This window comes from Hipposideros armiger, unplaced genomic scaffold, assembly GCF_001890085.2.
Source record: "Hipposideros armiger isolate ML-2016 unplaced genomic scaffold, ASM189008v1 scaffold_166, whole genome shotgun sequence".
In the NCBI taxonomy this organism is placed as follows: Eukaryota; Metazoa; Chordata; class Mammalia; order Chiroptera; family Hipposideridae; genus Hipposideros; species Hipposideros armiger.
Genome location: NW_017731516.1, coordinates 2,085,962 through 2,104,529, shown reverse-complemented (window position 1 = coordinate 2,104,529; position 18,568 = coordinate 2,085,962). Strand labels below are relative to the sequence as shown.

The 18,568-nt window shown below is 37.3% G+C and overlaps 1 protein-coding gene across 1 annotated transcript in view; it reads right to left on the bottom strand.

Moving 5' to 3' along the window:
- The window catches only part of TSPAN8 (tetraspanin 8), a 38,069-nt gene extending 24,159 nt beyond the window's left edge, over positions 1–13,910 (bottom strand). The window contains exons 1-2 of the mRNA XM_019651785.1: positions 13,523–13,910; positions 1,574–1,636 (exon numbers count right to left, since the gene is read on the bottom strand). Coding sequence (XP_019507330.1) covers positions 1,574–1,636; positions 13,523–13,582 — 123 coding nt within the window. The 5' untranslated portion in view covers positions 13,583–13,910. The remainder of the gene's footprint in view (positions 1–1,573; positions 1,637–13,522) is intronic.
- Between the last annotated feature and the right edge of the window lie 4,658 nt (positions 13,911–18,568).

Below are 18,568 nucleotides of genomic sequence, written 5' to 3'. Positions count from 1 at the left end.
TCCCAAATCAGACAACCATTTCCAGATGACAGAAATCCTGCACATTTTCAAATACCCTTACTGGGCTAAATCCCAGAGTCCAAGACCATCAGGAAGTCGCAATTACATTTATCAGTATAAAACAATAAATGAAATCTTGATGGACTAGGATGTTATCAACTACTTGCCACACCTGTCCCCACCCAATAGTTTTCATCCTGGTGAGACACAGAGTGAGCAAGCAGTTAATTCCCACTGTGATTCTCTGGGTTCTTTAATGATAGAAAGCAAATTTTAAAAGAAGAGAGAGGGAAAGGCAGAGGGAAGGACAGAGGGAGGAAGGGAGGTCACCCATTTTAGGAAAGAAATCACAACGGTAATTTGCTTTTAATCTTTCTTTCAACGAGGCTATGTCCAAAGGCATTTATCTGCACCATGGTATAATAATTTTTTACAGAAAATGCATGCCTTAATTGCCAAGTTAATAACTTAATAATTATCAAATAAGAATCTGCATTCCTGTTAGAGAGGGAAACTAGCAGTAGAAGATGTGATCCTGCATAGAGGCAAGAGCCCAGACATCAAAGAACAAGACAATTGCCTTGCATGCGCTAAGAATAATAATTTGAAAGAACGAGTGCCCCTGAAAAGAAGGGGGAGAGAAGAATGGAAGCCGGGGAACCAGGAAATGGTGATAGGCATGATGTTGGGTAAAACTAATAGAACGACCCTTCCACACCCTCACCCATTTTCCCCCATGCATACTTTTTCCACATTTGCGCCACTATGGCATGGAACAAAACAGCGTTTATGTGGTGGGATCCAAAGGCTGGAGCCAGAATTCCCTATATGAACTAAACTTCCTCCAGGCCTGTGGAAATCTTGGTAAGAGCTTTGCCACAGGGCATGGCCTGGTGTGTAGTGGGGGCAAGAGGGTCCTGGTAATCCTAGCTACACAGCAAGATACTGGGCATGCCCAGCCAGCTGCTGAGTGATACCAGTGTTCCCAGCCTCTTACTCATTGCCAGGTGACACAGGGAATTACCAACTATCTTTGTACTGTGTTGCCTTTAAAATACATATTCAAATTCTTCGTCTCCAAGAGAACTTCTCATCTTCTTTCCTTTTGGACCACCACCCACCTTGGGACCAGCCAAATTATTGTCAATACCTTATGCTACAAATACTGTTCTTGTTGGGGAGGAAAGGGGGTCTGTAACCTCCAGCCACACTTCTGGCTGGCCTTTAGCAAATAACGAAGGAGGCTAGTTTCCACTTTGGCCCCTTCCCACCTCCACTTCCATTGCAATCATCCTGTTTTTGGAATAACACCTTCTCCATTCTCCAGGACTGATCCATGCAAAGCACAGAGCCAGGCACATAGCGAGTAATTTTGATTAATTAAATTGAATTAAGTTATAAAATCACATATCAATGCAAATGATTACATGAGACAGTTAAGGAAAATACTATAGAAATTACTATTATCATCATCATCATCATCATCATCATCATCATCATTGTCATTGCTTTGATCATTATACGAGAAATAAAAGTACTCTGGGAGCAGAGAAGCTTGTATTTATTTATTTACCTGTTGATCATCTTTGCTTACTCGTATCCAAATTGCTACTGCCAGGATCAAGATACCACATAACTGCAGAGGGAAAAAAAATGCATATATGTAAATATATTAGAGTACAATAAGATAAACTGCAACTCTAATTTCACATACCTCTAGCCATCTGGTTATAGTGGTTTATCATTAATCACACCATTATGACCTAAAAGTATAAATGAGGTATATTCATGTGTAGATAATTGCTAAAATGTTCCACCATAATTGGTAAGTTTGATAGGGATAATCTGTTTCCCTTCCACAGCCCATCAAAGGTCTAGGACAAGAAGTTATCTCCAGCATGGGGGAGGGGAAAGATGATTTTCCATGTTACAATTCTAAATCCGTGTTTTTGCTAGATTTTAACATACAAAAGATAAGTCACAACAGTTTAAAGACAAAATATCCTTATTAGGCCCCTGGGTTTGTCTCTGAGAAGCTGCTTAGACCAAAAGAAAGGGAATAATTGACTAATTACCAAACACTGCTTCAAGATTCAAGAAGCAAGAAGCTAGGAAAGACGGGAAAAATAGAACACTTGACAAAATTTGCAGTTAAGCAACAGAGGGTTTATAATGCTTTTTATACCCCAATAAACTCTTTTAAAATAAGCTCTTTTAGGCAGTAAAGTTTACCCAGAGAAGAGGAACAACGAGGAACAGTACTTAAAGCCTTAAATTCCTTTAATGACTTTACCAGATTATTTAATTTGGACCAAGGCCAACACATAAAATGTGAAACACATTTTACTTTCATGTAAGTAAAACCCTTGTCTTTTACATTTTTTTTAAGGTAATTAAGTTTTTGGCTCAAAAAAAAAAAATCAATGATCTATTATTAGATAGAGATGTTGAGAACAAGCTTGGTAACATACCAAACCCAGCAGGCCTTGGAGGACTTTCTAGACTATTCTGGCCTTATGGTGCTCTGACAGAGAAACGCCTGAGTCTTCCAAAGCCGAGTGACCTTGGAGCATCATTGCTTTCATACATGGTTGAGCCATCTGTCTAGAATCCCAAAACAGCAGGTTCACTTTTAATGGTTTCTCATTAAGTTTGCCATGGAAGCAGAGTCAAGGGCTTTGTTAAGGAATGGGGAGTCCTGCGAGCAGCTAAATAACCAGAGAATCTGCGTTCCCTAATAAATCTCAAAAATCATCCTGGTTCAAATCCTTCATCTCAGATAAAGAAACTATTGGCTTGTCGGAAAAATCATGATGTATTTTTTCTATGTTTTTTTGTTGCAAAAATGCGTTATGACTTTTCCGTCAACCCAATAGAACCCTGAGCGGTAACAGTCACAGTGTGAAAATCCAGCACAACTCCTATGCAATGGAAAACCAAAGTTCTTTATCAAATCGAATAACCTATACAATTTAATTATCTTACAGGCAAGCACATACACAAAGTATAAAACACAAACCACTGAAAAAAATAGCTGTAGAGCCTGACAACTCACTTTATTGCTTCTACCAATTTTGACTAATTCTAATTTCATTTGCAATGAAGATAAATACTCATTTTAACAGTTCTTTGTTAATAAGCTTGTAAGAATTTATGTCAAATGATAATGAGACTTTCTCAGATTTTTCAGTAATTTTATAGCAGCTGGATTTGTTGTTTATTTGATTTGTTCACTGATATTTTCTTTCTTTTTCTTCTTTCATAAGAAGATTTACATTGATAATCTTAATAGTCGCACTGGCTTTTAGCTGTAACTGAAAATAATATTAATGATCTAAAGAGGTATTATGATTATCATCCTTATCTGATACTGATGCAACTACAGAGGAAACTTTAAGAACTCTTAGAGACTTAGAGTATAATTTTGTTTAAACCCTGAATTTCTTGTTGTTTCTGTGTGACTTTTTAGTCCACTTCTTTAATGTATTTAGACATCATATTATTCAGAGATCTTAGGAAATCAACCACCTTTTCCTCTTAAATGATAACTTTTAGTCTTCTCAGCCATTGAAAGTTATCTGTAACTTTAACATTTAAAAGAATGAGTATCAAAACAACAATGAGATACCAATACACACCTATTAGAATGACCAAAATCTGGGACACTGAAACGCCAAATGCTGACAAGGATGTGGAGCAACAGGAACCCTCATTCACTGCTGATGAGATACAAAATGGTACACCCACTGTGGAAGCCAGTTTGGCAGTTTCTCACAAACTAAAGATACTCTTACCATATGATTCAACAATAGCGCTCCTTGGTATTTACACAAAGGAGTTGAAATTTACATCCACACAAAAACTTGCATAAGGATTTTTACAGCAACTTTAGTCTTCATTGCTAAAACTTGAAGCAATCAAGATGTCCTTCAGTAGGTAGATGGATAAATAAACTGTGCTATATCCAAACAATGGAATATTATTCAGGACTAGAAAGAAATAAGCTATCAAGCCAAGAAAGGATATGAAGGAACCTTAAATGCATATTGCTAAGTTAAAGAAGCCAATCCAAAAATGCTACATGCTGTTTGATCCCAACTATATGACATTCTGGGAAAGGCAAAACTGTGGAGTCAGTAAAAAAAATCAGGGATTGCTGGAGGGGTTATGAAATGAATGGGCAGAGCACAGATTTTTAGGGCAGTGAAAATGGTCTGTATAATACTATGATGATGGATACATACCAATACAATTATACATTTATCCAAACCCACAAAATGTACAACACCAAGAATGAACCCTAAGGTAAACTGGTCTTTGGGTGATTATGATATGTCAATGTAGGTTCATCAATTGTAACAACTGTATCACTTTTGGTGAGTGATGTTGATGATGGGGGATGCTAAGCATGTATGGAGGCCAGGGATATATGGGAAATCTCTGTATCTTCCTCTTACTTTTGCTAACCTAAAAGCACTCTAATAAATTAAAGTCTTTTAAGAAAAGTATTCAATTATTTCAGAAGTCAAGAATATTTTGCCCAACTTCAGTCTTTACAATTAAATACATTTTCTTGGGGATTATGAAGTTGGCCAAACAATCCTTTCCGTCCTATTTCTATCTTTTCTTCAAACTTCATGTTAAAGACAAAAAGAAACAAATATTTAAAATATATCATCCTCATCTTATTAAAGAAATTCACATATAAAAATCAGAGAGTCATAATAACATGAAATCATTCATTAATTTGTTGAATGACTTTAAAAGTAAATTGATTTTCTGTCAAGCACAACCATTCTAGAGCCATGATGGATACTAACCTATTTTATCCCCCAATTGTTATAAGATTGGCCATCATAATGGTTCTTTGAGCCCTTTTCCAGTTTGGCTTTAAGGGTTTGTTCCCTGGTCTTTTTATACTGTTTTAAGTAATTGCGAGTATAAATTAAGAAATAAGTGTCTAGCACTGTCCTACTTCATGTTGATAAGGTTCTAAAAGGAAATGGGTTGATATGTTGGGCACCCAGGTCAGTCCACAGTGGGTGGACACTGCAGAACTGATTAGGCCTACTCCCGTCCCACCCCCACCCTTCAGTGAGTTATTGTGTTTGTCTCTCAGCTTTCATGCAATACCTTCTCCTTATGGAATTAGGATGCAGTTGGTCTGAGCCAGCATTTAGAAATGAGGCAATTTTTGCTTATGACATTTGCTTATGAACATGCTGTGGACTGAATTACAAGCTCCCTAAATTCACATGTTGAAGTCCTAACTCCCCATGTGGGTTGGGATTTCTAGTCTCTGTTCTATCAGCTTCTGTCACATCTTTTATCTCTTTTTGATTTCCCTCTGGGAAAGCTTCTCAGTTTGGGATTCTTACCACTGTCTCCATGTAATGTGATTTCTAGAGTGGATTTTAATTCTATCATCGTGTTTCTGGTTTACTGGAAGTGCTGCTTTATTTTATTTTGAGGTAGGGCTTTTAGTAGGTAATCAAAGTTAAATGAGATCATAAGAAAGGGATCCTTCTCTGATAAGATTGGTGACCTTATAATAAGAGGAAGAGCTAGAGAGAGAGCTTTCTTTTGCTGTGGACACACACGCAAGGAGGAAAGGCCATGTGAGGACACAGCAAAAAGGCAGCCATTTGCAAGCCAGGAAGAGCGGTCTCACGAGAAACCAAATTAACTGGTGCCTTAATCTTGGACTTCCAGCCTCCAGACGGTGAGAAAATAACTTTCTGTTGTTTAACTCACCAAGTCTATGGTATTTTGTTGTGGCAGCCCAAGTAGACTAAGAAAGGGCAGGAAGAAAATGGGAAGCACCATCCAGGACACAAATAAATGGTATAGAACAAGCTGATTGGCCCTTTGCTCTGATACACTGTAGTGTCCTCCAATCATCCTTACTCCCTCTCAATTCTATCTTTTTTGTTGTTGTTGTTTTTGTTCCAAAGGCTTTATTTAGCCAAGCCTGGCGATCACCTCACTCTGCAAGGGGAGAATGGCCCCAAGGTATTGGCAGGTGGAAGTTTTATTGGGCTTGCTTTCCGGGGTATTGGCAAAAAGCAGAAGCAAAGCAGGTGTACAGAAGCAAAAAGAGCTGTTAGTTCTTGTGAAACGTTCCAAGCCAGTTGTGATAAAAACTAGTTCTGCAAAACATTTGTTAATATTTCTGTTGCAATCCATTTCTTGTAAAGCTAGGTATTCAATTCTATCTTTTGATTTGGGGGTTTATCAAAGTATTTTTGAAGAGTGTTGAAAATGGAAGAAAGTGCATAGTGTGCTATGCTGGGAGGAAGAATGTACTGTGAGCTATATCAATATTGGTCCAAACTAGACATTCTTTAGATAAGCTTGAGGGAAACCTTCCTATGCTGCTCCTGAGAGGTTACACAAGAATAAGAAAATATCCAAATGGTTAACTCGGATAACTAGATTTGTTTTTACAATAACCCCAGATCACTAGAGGCCATGAGTACCGGAGGCAAGGCTCTTCACAGCCCTTACATTTCCAGACAGTACTGCTGTTGTTAATTTTCAAGTTTCCTCTCTTATTAAGCATGTATTACAAGTCCAGTTTAATTGCACTATGGTAAGATAATGCAGGCTGTGAAATCATTGCTTGTGAAAATTTTTTATATTAATTTGACCATTGCTTTTGTTCCATTTATTTTGTTCTCTTCTTCAGGAATACAAATTGTTTTGGATTTCCAGCCTCTGTTCATATCATCTTCTTTCACATCATTTATCTCTTTTTTATTTTCCTCTGGGAGAGCTTCTCAATTTGGGATTCTTCTCACTGTCTCCATGTACTGTGATTTCTGGAGTGGATTTTAATTCGGTCATTGTGATTCTGGTTTACGTGAAGTACTTCTTTATTTTATCCATTTCCCTTTTCATCTCATCCTATGGTTTTCCAGTTAACTTTATCTTCTTTGATGGCCTCCAGCCACCATTTCACGGGGTGGTTATTTTCTGGCATTGCACTGTGGATACCAATTTCCTGATATTTTTTTCAAGATGCTGGATTGTTTACTTTGGGAGTGTGTGCTTGTCATCTAAGGCTTCAGGGTGACACTCCCTCTCACTGGCATAACAGTGTTTTTTATTAAGACTTATGCTGGGGTTTTTGCCTTATTCATCTTTAATAAGATGAGACCTATTCTGATTTCTTATTAATTGAGAGTAGGTTGTATGCTTTGTCTCTCTCTCTAACAACATGGGCTACGTTAATTCTCAGCTCTCTTGTTGGAAGGGAGGTTGCCAGTCTCTCTACAAGGCACGGGCCTAATACAGCTCTGATTTACTGAGATGGCCTCCTAGCCGTCACACAATATCTGAGTTTCTGATGCTCTAAACTGGTGGAGTAAATGAAACACTTCAATTCTTAGCAGGCTCTGCTATTATGGTTTTTCTATCTTCAGCAAAATGAATATTTGGGTTTTTCTGCCTTCCCAACATGAATCGTATTTATTGGACTAACGCATGTTAAGTACACAGTAAATTGTCCCTATGGTTGTATTCATGTGTATCTTCTAAACCTGCTAAGTAAGCCAAGCACCCAGAACAACTGCTGCAAATTCTAATTTTAAATAGCTCTAAATTTAAGGGAAAGAAATCAGCAAATTTCCTTTTGACACAAATAAGGCCTGGGCAAATGTGCTTCAGATTATATTTTTTTTGTGCTAAAGTATAAAATCACTAAAATTCACATAACTTCAAAATAAAGAGACAGATGAATGTTCAGCATTTGATTAGAATCCTAACGTTTCTGAATCATAAAATGGTGCACATTCAGCAATGCTTTTATCACTTTGTTTCCAAAGTTCAACGGCCATAAAGTAACACCTGTAGACCTGTACGTACATTTGCAGGGCCTGGGGCAAGAATACAAATAATAGACCACAGGCCATAGGTCTCTATATTGAGAAGTTATATAAATTATGTTCTATCTTCCTACCTTGACAAATGTGCCCATTTAATGACCTGGAAGACAAGTTGACAAGGTTTGATTTAGAATTTTCAGAATCTGGCCAGGGGAGAGCCAGTACTGGCATCCATCCCTCACTTCTGGTTCTGTCTTGAACTTTGAGGGACATAATAGAATGGGTATGAATACCTCAGCCTGCACGCCAGCTCTGTTTACCCTGCTCCCATGCCTGGCAAATAACTCCCCTAGATCACTCCTGGAGAAAGGCTTGTGCAAACCCTGGAAACAGATGTGGGGCCATTTAGGCAGGGAAATTTCTGGTCCCAGATATCCAATGTGGAGGCCAGGCTCAGGGTAAGCATATCCTCTGGCCCCACAGGTTTCTTGACCCATGAGGACAGAGGAGGGTCAGAGTATAGCTAAAGTTACATTTAAGTTTTAAAAGCCCATTGTGTATAAAATCCTATCATACCAGGTTCCAATACTTTATAATGAAAAAACAATATGATTGTTGGCACTGGGGAAAATAAGATGAATTGAAAGGTTATTGTATATCAATCCTTAATGACAGGCTTTCATAAAGTACCTTAGTGAATCGTCACAGTTTATCCTGCCATGTAAAGTGATCACCCCCATTTCAACAAATGCAGAGGCGGGGGCCCCAAAAGTCAGGGGACGTGTTCCAGGCCACAAAGCAATATGGAATGAATTCAAGATTTGAATGTCTGTTTATAAAAGAAAATTTCTTTCTCTTCCCTTAATTTACGATAGAAGAATTTCTACCTTTTAATCCTTGCCATCTTATTTCCTCCTCTGTTTCAAAATCCAACATTGGAATATATTCTTCACTGTGCACAGTGGTTTCATATTGTCTCATAAAATGCTTACACAATGTTGGCTGAAATGCCTGCTTCTTAGACGTTTATTTAGCATTGTTCTGAGTTATTTATATGAATTAAATAATTTAACATTCATAACCGCTCCGTTGGGGAGATACCACTGCTATTCATTCCCATTTTACAGCTGAGGGACACTAAAGTAGACAGGTTAACTAATTTCCCTAAGGTCACACAGCTAGTGATAGAGGAGCTGAGGGTGGCCTGAGGCCTCAACCCCTGGGCTCCAACACCTTTGTCATTGTTAGAGTTCCACCCTGATTGCCTAATAGCAGGCAATTGCTGTATTTACAAAGTTCATACATTTCAGCCATAGTCAGGTCATTAGCTTGAGGGGTTTCATCGACTGACAGGATGAAATATAACTGTGCCCTCGTTTTTAATGTACCCTTATCTCATAGTTATGGCTGCTCTGCCTCAACTCTTAATTGCCCTCAGCACATCTAACGTAGAGACCCAAGCACCACATAAAATACAATGATGAGCATCAAAATGCTCGTTCCTGGACACTCTCCAAATTCTGCCTTCCTTCTGCTCTCTTCACACCGCTTTAGGCATTGGCCTCTTTCACTCGCTGATGCGTTTGGCTTTACAGCTTGGCTCCTCTTTCTCACCTCACCTCATTTGCGATTGGTAATGTTCCTTCCCTCTGCTTTTCCTTCATAAAAAGCTGGCCTCTCCATAGCTCTCCTCCTCTGGCAATGGTTCCACGCATCCACTGGAAGAAGGCCCCCTGGTCCATGCTTACCCAGATGCCTAAGACAACCCAAGTATCTGCAGTACTCCCAAGCCTGACTTATTTGAGAGGAGCATAACAAAAGGTGGGCAGTTCATCTGTTTTGATACAAAACTCAAAGAAATAGGTTTTGTCCCTATAATGTATTATTTACAGTACCTCCAATTCACTCTAACTTGTATCAAACTCCAGCATGAGTGATTAAAAGTGATTTTCACTTTCACATGTTTTTCTTCAATTACCAATTCTAACAAATGGAAATCACTGCATATTTATGTGGCATATCTCAAGTTCTCTCACAAAAGAAACTGGTATGTTTAGCTTCAATGACCATATGCCTATCTTAGAGATATTTTCACATCTGGCCTTACTTTGCAAAGGCTTAGTCTTGCAAGTTACACCAGAAAGAATGCATTTGAAAACATAAGGCCGTGGATATCTACAAGAAAACCACATCAGTGGGACTGTTAAAATTTTGCTTAAGTAAACATTAAGAATGTGACAAATTGCTAATTTCCTATGAAGGATTGTAAAATTCCAACTGAGAACTCTGGGTTGAGGGTAAAGGGGAGAGTAGAAATAAGAATGGTTCCCTAACCTCAGGGACTCCTCCTGCTGTCTAAATTTTTAATAGAAAGATGTCACCTGTTGACTGAGAAGTTATCATTGGTCTTTACAACTATTGTTCTCACCCAAAGACTCTACTTCAAGATGCTCATATAGAAAAAAAAAAAAGATGCTCATATAGAGATTATAGATCCCACCACTAAGTTTATGGCAAGAACAAGGCCTCTTGCCCTAGAGAAGTTAGAAATATTTAACTGAAATCTACAATATCAGAAAGACTTTTATCTTCATTATCAGAAAAATAAAGAAGTAATGGTAGCCATAAAAAAATCAGGGATCCCTAGGAAAGCAATAGCACTGTCTAGGTACAGTAAAGATCTCTACAACTCACCTTGAACTCTACTCTTCCATATATAATCCTAGACCCATAACATACCCCTTTGTTAGACTGTATCATTTTGTTTAAAATTCAAATCTATTCCAAATTCCTGGTTAACTTTTTAATGAAACACTGACCTTTGATGTATTCACTTTGTATGCTGTATTTTTATGACAGAGATATATTTTAACTGTTTCATAATTTCATAATGAAGATTGCTACAGGTTTGGGTACTTTGGGACATGTTATGAAAATAGGAGTCATGCACTTATTAGCATACAAATTTTGATTTCTTTAAATGGGCCATATATATTCTGTATCACAAAAAGACAATGGTTACAGTTCTTTAAAAACAGGTATCAGGATTTCTTGGAGAAATGAGTGATGCCAGGTCTGGGGCAGGAAAGAGGGAAGATAGCCTGGAACACTCTGTCATACCAAATAGTGAAGAAGTTATCAAAGTTCTTAGGATCATGTCAAAAGAACTCAGGAGCCAATGTGAAGATGCTACCACTGACCAAAGATGGAATAAATTCCACATCAATGAGGATGAGAACTATGATAGCATTTAAATTTATTATTTCATAGGATACTTACAAAAATACTTGCTTATCACTGTTGCATGATACCAGGAAATTAACTCATCATTTTGAAATCTCTTAGGTAAGGGTAAGGGACATTGGCTCCCGTTTAAAATAAAAACTAGATAAGCATGATATCGGGGGTGGGAGGGCAGTAGATGGGGGGAGGGTTGTTTCTGTGTGAAGGGTAAAAAGGATAACTATTGCATTGTTTTGTACACCTGAAACTAACAATAAAAAAATAAAATAAAATAAAAACTAGATACCACTAGTGACCCATCAGTAAATGATACATTTCTCCTTCCTGAAAGCATTCTAGCTAATACATAAAGGAACACTAATAGAAATGGAGTACCACCAATTTGAAACTCTCAATGAACTAAGGATTTAGGCTCTTGAGCATCAATGGCTACTAACATCACAAAAAGTGACTTGGTCAGATTTTATGTACTTCTTGATGAAAGAACACAGCATCACTTATAAAGTAGTTGTATCTGCCAAAAGTAATAACCTGAATCTTATCAAGCTGCCAGATTAGACTACGAAATTAGAGAAAATACAGAGGATAGAGGAACTACCCTGTGGGTATCTAAATAGCAAAATTCAGACCATGGAAATTGTCATAAGACAACCCACACCAGTACATATAATTTCAAGGGAGAAAAACAGAGATAAAACTGAAGGGATAACCTAAAGATGAAACTTGACATAAAAGATACATCAACCAAGCACAATCGGCGGACCTTATTTGGATTCTAATTCAAATAGGTACATTTATGAGGTGTTTGGAAATTTGAACTCTGGATGGATATTTGATAATTGATTGTGAAATTCTTATTAAGTTTTGAGTGTGATAATGACAATGTGGTGACATTTTTAAAAGAATGATTTATCTTTTAGAGATATATACTAAAATATTTACAGATAAAATTATATATCTTGGATTTGCTTCAAAATAATATGGGGTGGGGAAGGTGGACAAGAGTATGGCCACGGAAAGTTTGGCTGTGGTTTCATGGCTGTCGGGGCTGGATGATGGGGTGGACTACCCTGTCCTATTTTGTGAATGTTCAAAGTTTTCCATAATAAAAAGCTAAAAACAAAATCAACCAAAGTACACAGGCATTTCATTGTTTATATTCTACTCTCAATGTTTAACCAATTTTAAATATTCCAGGGAAGAAATTTATCAGGACTAACTTAAAAAACTGGCATATAGTCATGAGCTTCATTTACTATTTGCAAAGACAGTCTATCTTTCTAGACAAAAGAAAAAGCACAAAGGACGGACCTTCTTTATTTTATTTATATACTCACTTCACCAACATATCATCTGTATTCATTAGGGCTAGTGACATTGAATGGAAAGTCATTATATACAATAAGACTATATTATTGTTGGTACATTAAATTAGGTATATCATTATTTTAAAACAACAGAAATTTACCAACATTTAGATATCAGCTGCCTATTTGCTAAAGGTAACCAGGTAAAAAACAACACCAGAACTGTCTCCTGCTTATATTGCATAAGCCAGTTTTTAAATCAATATACAAAATGACTTTTTCATTTGAGCACTTTCAGCTATTTGCATGGATTTACTTTTGAACAATCTATGATTGTACCATATATACTAAAAATGATAACACCAGTTTTCCAACATCCTGGCCTGCCCTTTACCTTATTGCCTTTCCAGATGTAATTTTTCCTTTTTCCAATGATAGAGACTACTTATCAATTTATTTGCTGTGCCTTATATCAACAGATTTTAAGGAAAACATAAGAACTTACTAAAATACAAACTCTGTTGGTTAAAGGGTGGGGTGATGACACATCAAAATCCTAACTTTAAACTGGTGATACAAACCTCGTGGTTTAATTTAATCTTTTCATGATTAAATCATCTTATGGCTTCCCACTCAAGTTTTTTATGTGACCCAGTGTTCTTTTTTGGGTCTCTGAAAATAATCCTCTTCTCATGTCTTTATCCTCTGACACCCCACCATCCACCTGTTTCAAACCCAGATGTAAAGGTTGGGATTCAGGGGCTTGGACTCCGGCCGGATGGAATCAGATCAGATTTTTCCCACAGGGTCCTTAGACTAGAGAGGCCTCGGTGATCTACAACTAAGAATACTTGTCCTTTAGTTCAGGGATAGTTTTTCCTCTGTGATTGTTTTTGCAACAATATCAAAACATTTATAAAATGTTTATCCTCACAGATCCTGAAGTGCACTTTTTTTTGAGTCCTTGGCTCATTTCCAATTGCTAAAATAACCAAAGAAAGAACAAACACATCCAAACAAGTAAATGGAAAAATGCGTTTTCCTTCTCCTCCTATTTCTTTAGTGCAGCGTCTGTTCTCATTTATGATAGGTAGATCAAGATCCCTTTGCTGGCATACAATTGATAATTAAAAGAAAAACACTTACCCAGAACAAGAAGTTGAAGATAAACATAGAATACTTTATACAGCCACTCACACCTGCCATGTCGGAAAAGGACCCGGAATCCAGATGCCGTGAACTTAACTGTTCCTTATAGGATTGTCCTGCGATGAATGCGCTCTGAAGCAATTTGCCGGCAGAGATTTCTGTGCCCACGGCTTTAGAGCAGAAATAGAAAGCAAGGAAGTGTGTCTGTGGGGGAATAATCTAGTTATTAAAGTGGATAAAAAATTAACCCACCCATTTAAATATCATAAGGGCTATCTCTAAATGAGTGTGTTCTTTTGCTTGTCATGGCTGCTGGGGCAGGAGGCCAGGATATTTATGATCCTTTCGCACAAACTGCCTCCTCTAAAGTAAACAGATATCAAGTTAAGGGAGTGGCCCTGAACCGGGGAGAGAGTGGCACAGCGATACTAGGTTGTTGGATTTCAGAAACCACAATCTGACTTGCCTGCCCTCTGTTTTGACTCTACCGAAATAAGATCGTTTTGCTCTGAGATAAAGGCACATTGTGTCTCAACTCTTTTTTTTTTTTTTGCATTGCCTTTTCTCAAGAACGCAAAATTTTCTTTCGGGTACACTAAAATGCATTTATAAATCTGCCAAATCTGAAGGCTTAGACAATCAACCTTTTATCCTGAACCCCAGAAGAGTGGGAACAATCATTGCATGTCCCTGCCTTCCTCAGCTTCCAAATTTATTTCCAAACAATTTCATGGAGCTGCCTTAAATGCAGCGCAGTTGGCAGAGGTGGGGAGGGAGAAACTGCCCTGCCTGTCATAAGCCCATTCAGTTTTTATCTTTATTTCTTTACGATGTAAAAGGAAAAAAAAATCCTCAGGGGTCATTCTCTGATTGTCCTGATTGTGTTCATTTTATAATGTGTAGTCATTTTGATTGTTCAGTTTGTTTTTAAGGCGGACACTGTACTTCCCTTTCTCCGGTAAGTTATGTCTAGCTAAGCTCCTCACCACCAACTCAATTTCTGGACTCCTGGTCTCTTTGGACAAAAAATTCAAAATGGGGAAGTGGTCATAGTTCAGTGACCATAGATTGGACAATTTGTTTCTAGTGCTAATAGAAGGCAGCTGTTGCAGGTAAAGGCAAAATTCTTTGACCTAATTAAGGAGGTGTGGACTGCTTTTGTGTAAACAATTTGGGTCATGCTAGTCTCCGCATCCTGCCTCTAAAAGGAAGTTCTTTTTTCCTGAAATAAAAGAACCTTATACTTCAAAAGCATTTTGGAAAAGACTAATTCTTTAAAATCTTTTTTAAGTTCTGTACGATAAGCAAGGATGGACTTTTAAAAATTTTGTTTCAATAGTTAAAAGATTATTTTTCTAATTTTTACTGACATACAAAGATGCTTTTGAAAAAATTCCACTCCATGACTATAAACATAATACATTTTAATGTATTAGCAGTAATAACATTTAGTGTTAAGATCAAATTTAGGATTAATTCAAAAAATAATTGCTTAATATTTAAATAATCACTAAATTGTTGGTATCTGTACTGTTCCCTCCTAGAAAATGGAAATCATTTTACAAATGTGTATTGAAATATCAGTGTATGTAGCATTATCCATAGCTAAAAGAGAGTTTTTGACTGAATATATAACTAAATGGATTTATAGTCTTAGAAATGATTATTTTTATCTTTTAGAGGCAAAATCAAAAGAAACATATGAATTAAAATGCTGCTTTGTTGACAAGCACATATTGAATGCTTTGTAGACAAGCATATATTGAATATCTACCAAATTTTAGCTTGTAGTAGATTTTTTTTGTAGATGTTGAATCTCCTTAAAAAGAATACAGTCTTTAGTTAAACCATTATTGAGCTCTGAAACACAAAAATCAATTGACATGTTTTTACAGGAAAATTACTCTGTGTAATAGACTCCCCAGTCTAATTCAAAATCTACAAAACAGTTCACCCCTCTAAATTCCTATCCTGGTAACTTTGATAAGCACACATTTACTTGTCCAAGCTAAATATTTCTGAATCATTTTGTATTTCTCCTTCTTTCTTGTCTCATATCCAATCACTTCTCACCATTTACTGAGCTTCTAAATTTCCTTTAAATCTGTTTCCTCTCTCTCATTCTTTTCCACTGTCATTATCCAGCCTTTCATCATCTCTTAAGTGAGCCATTTTAATAGTATCATAATTCATTTCCCTGCCATCTTCTTTCCCTTCCGGTTTGACTTGGCACTCTAGGAATTTCTCTCCGTACTCTGAAATTGTCTTTTTCTTTCTATAATTCTCTTTGTAAAATTCTCATTGATTATGTAAGTCCTCCGATTAAAAACCAAGGTAAAGATATGCTTTCCTGGTACCTACTGCATACATTTCAGACTCCTTAGAATAACACTTAAAGCACATGGCAAGAAGATCTCTACCAATCTCCCAGAACAATCTCCTGCTCCTTTCTCCCCAGGCAGCCTCCATTCCTTGACTTCCTAACCATAAAATTATTTCACAGGGTTAGAATATATCTTGGTATTTTATGCCACTATACCATGTGGTTCCTTCTGCCTGGAATATCCTTTCCCATCTTCTCTACCTTGTGAATTATCGTAATGCCCCTTGGTGCTCAGCTCAAACGGCACTTCACCTGTGAATCCTTCCCCTTCCTCGTTCACTGCCCTCACTCTGGGTGGACCTACTAGCTTCTCAGTCCTCATGCCCATTATAACTTGAACAAACGTTTAGTCTAGAATTACCATCCTTTCTAATACTGTTTTTTTGTCTCTGCCCTATTTGATCTCATATGCCTGAAAGACCAAGATCCTGACCTACTTATACGTAGCACTTGGCATTGGAGAGAAAGGCATGTGCAATTGCAGCTAAGGTTCCCGGAAAGTTCAACTAGGGATTCCTTCACAGAGCTCTAGGGAACTACCAACATGTTACCCCTCCCCCATGAAAAAGTAAATTATCCAGTAAAGAAAAATGGTTTCTTAATTCAAGACTTGTCAGAACCTTAACTTGCTAATATTTAAGAAGGTGACAAAGTACGTAACAATTCCAAAACGAATGTGAGCCCGGAATATATGTTTGAAAGATATATTCTTGGGCTACTATTACAGCACTTACTTACAGAAACACTAACCTAGACAAACCCTCACATTTTATACATGAGAAAAGAAGCTCAGAGAGACTGAGTAGCCCCAGTTTACAAAACTGGTTAGTGTCAGAGCTCTTTCTAGAAATGAGATCTCATGATGATGAGATCAGTATTCAGTCCAATTGCATCAGTTATCTCTTAAGTTGTTATGTACGAGGTCTGGCAATTAAGTTCACAAACTTGTTGTGATGATGTTGCTAACCTTTTTTTGATGTCAGATATCATTATGAATTGGTACCAACTGGGCAAAGAGTTAACCAAGTTTACTATTTGGAAGTGCTGAAAAGGCTGCATGAAAAAGTTAAACAACCTGAACTTTTCGCCAACAATTCATGGCTCTTGCATCACAACAATGCACCAGCTCACATGGCACTGTCTGTCAGGGAGTTTTTAGCCAGTAAACAAATAACTGTATTGGAACACCCTCCCTACTCACCTGATCTGGGCCCCCAATGACTTCTTTCTTTACCCAAAGATAAAGGAAATATTGAAAGGAAGACATTTTTATGATATTCAGGACATCAAGGGTAATATAATGACAGCTCTGATGGCCATTCCAGAAAAATATTTCCAAAATTGCTTTGAAGGGTGGATTAAGCACTGGCATCGGTGAGTAGCTTCCCAAGGGGAGTACTTCAAAGGTGACCATAGTGATATTCAGCAATGAGGTATGTAGCACTTTTTCTAGGATGAGTTCATGCACTTAATTGTCTGACCTCATATACTATGATTATGGGTCAGTTGCCAACTTACCTTGAGAAACTGTCAGAGAACAGGTATTTAACAGTGGAAGGTTTGGGTGAGGAGGGGTTAGAGGGTGTCATTAATAAATCCCTTGGCCAGGGAAAGACCAGTCCAGTAAGGAAAGGCAATGGAAAGTGGGATATCACAAGAAATGAGAACTAAAGGAAAGAGCAGAAGGAAAGTTTCAATAAATTTAGATAAAGTTTTCCTAATGCTGTCATCATGTCAACTATTATCACTCATAATGAATGCATAAGGTAAAGGAGAGTGAGGGTTCAAATCTGATTAATCAGGAAAACTCTCCATGAGGCAGTCCTATTGAGCTATGTTTTGATAGCAGCATGGGGACCCTGGCAGGAAAAAGAGAGATTCTTTGTGTTCAGAGTAGAGGAAAGGGCAAGAGTAGAACCATCAGACACCCTATGTCTGAAAATATGGCATTTTCTCTAGGTCATCAGTCAATGAAGTCTACATTTGGGACTTCAACCAGAAAGCAGGCATAGATAGGAGGTTCTTATTTTCATCATGATATCATGTTTTCCTCTACAGGATACATTCAATAATTCATTCAACAAATGTACTGAATGCCTACTATATTCAAGACACTATACTAGGTGCTAGAGATACAGGGGGTTCCAAACCAAGATAGAAATCTTTGCCTTCATGGGAAATTTTACAGTATATATACATATATATTGGGGACCTAGATTTTGGAAATAAAAATATAACAAGGAAGATTTTTGTTTTCTATCCAATATATTTGTCAGTGCAGTAGGTACTGAAAAATCATGTGTTTTAGAGAATAGATTATATTATCTTTTATTTTTTGTATTCTCCCATTATCATTGCATTCTATACTATATGTTGTTGTTTTTTTTTATGGCATTGTGAGCATTCCATTCATTTTCTCAAAGGTTGGCAGCAGTAGCAAGAAAAATGATGTTGAAGTTTCTCTTCCTCATAGTTGTTCTTGGGTGTGGGTGTGTAAGTGCATGAGGTCATCCATTCAAAACTATTAGAGTGAAGAGAAAATTTTGGTGCTGTTGAGTATTTCCCATTTTGAAAAACCATTTTTTTTTTTTTTAGAAAGTTGAGCCTGCTCATTTATGGGTTTTATGACCCCTTTTATAGGGACACAGTCTTGGCCCTTG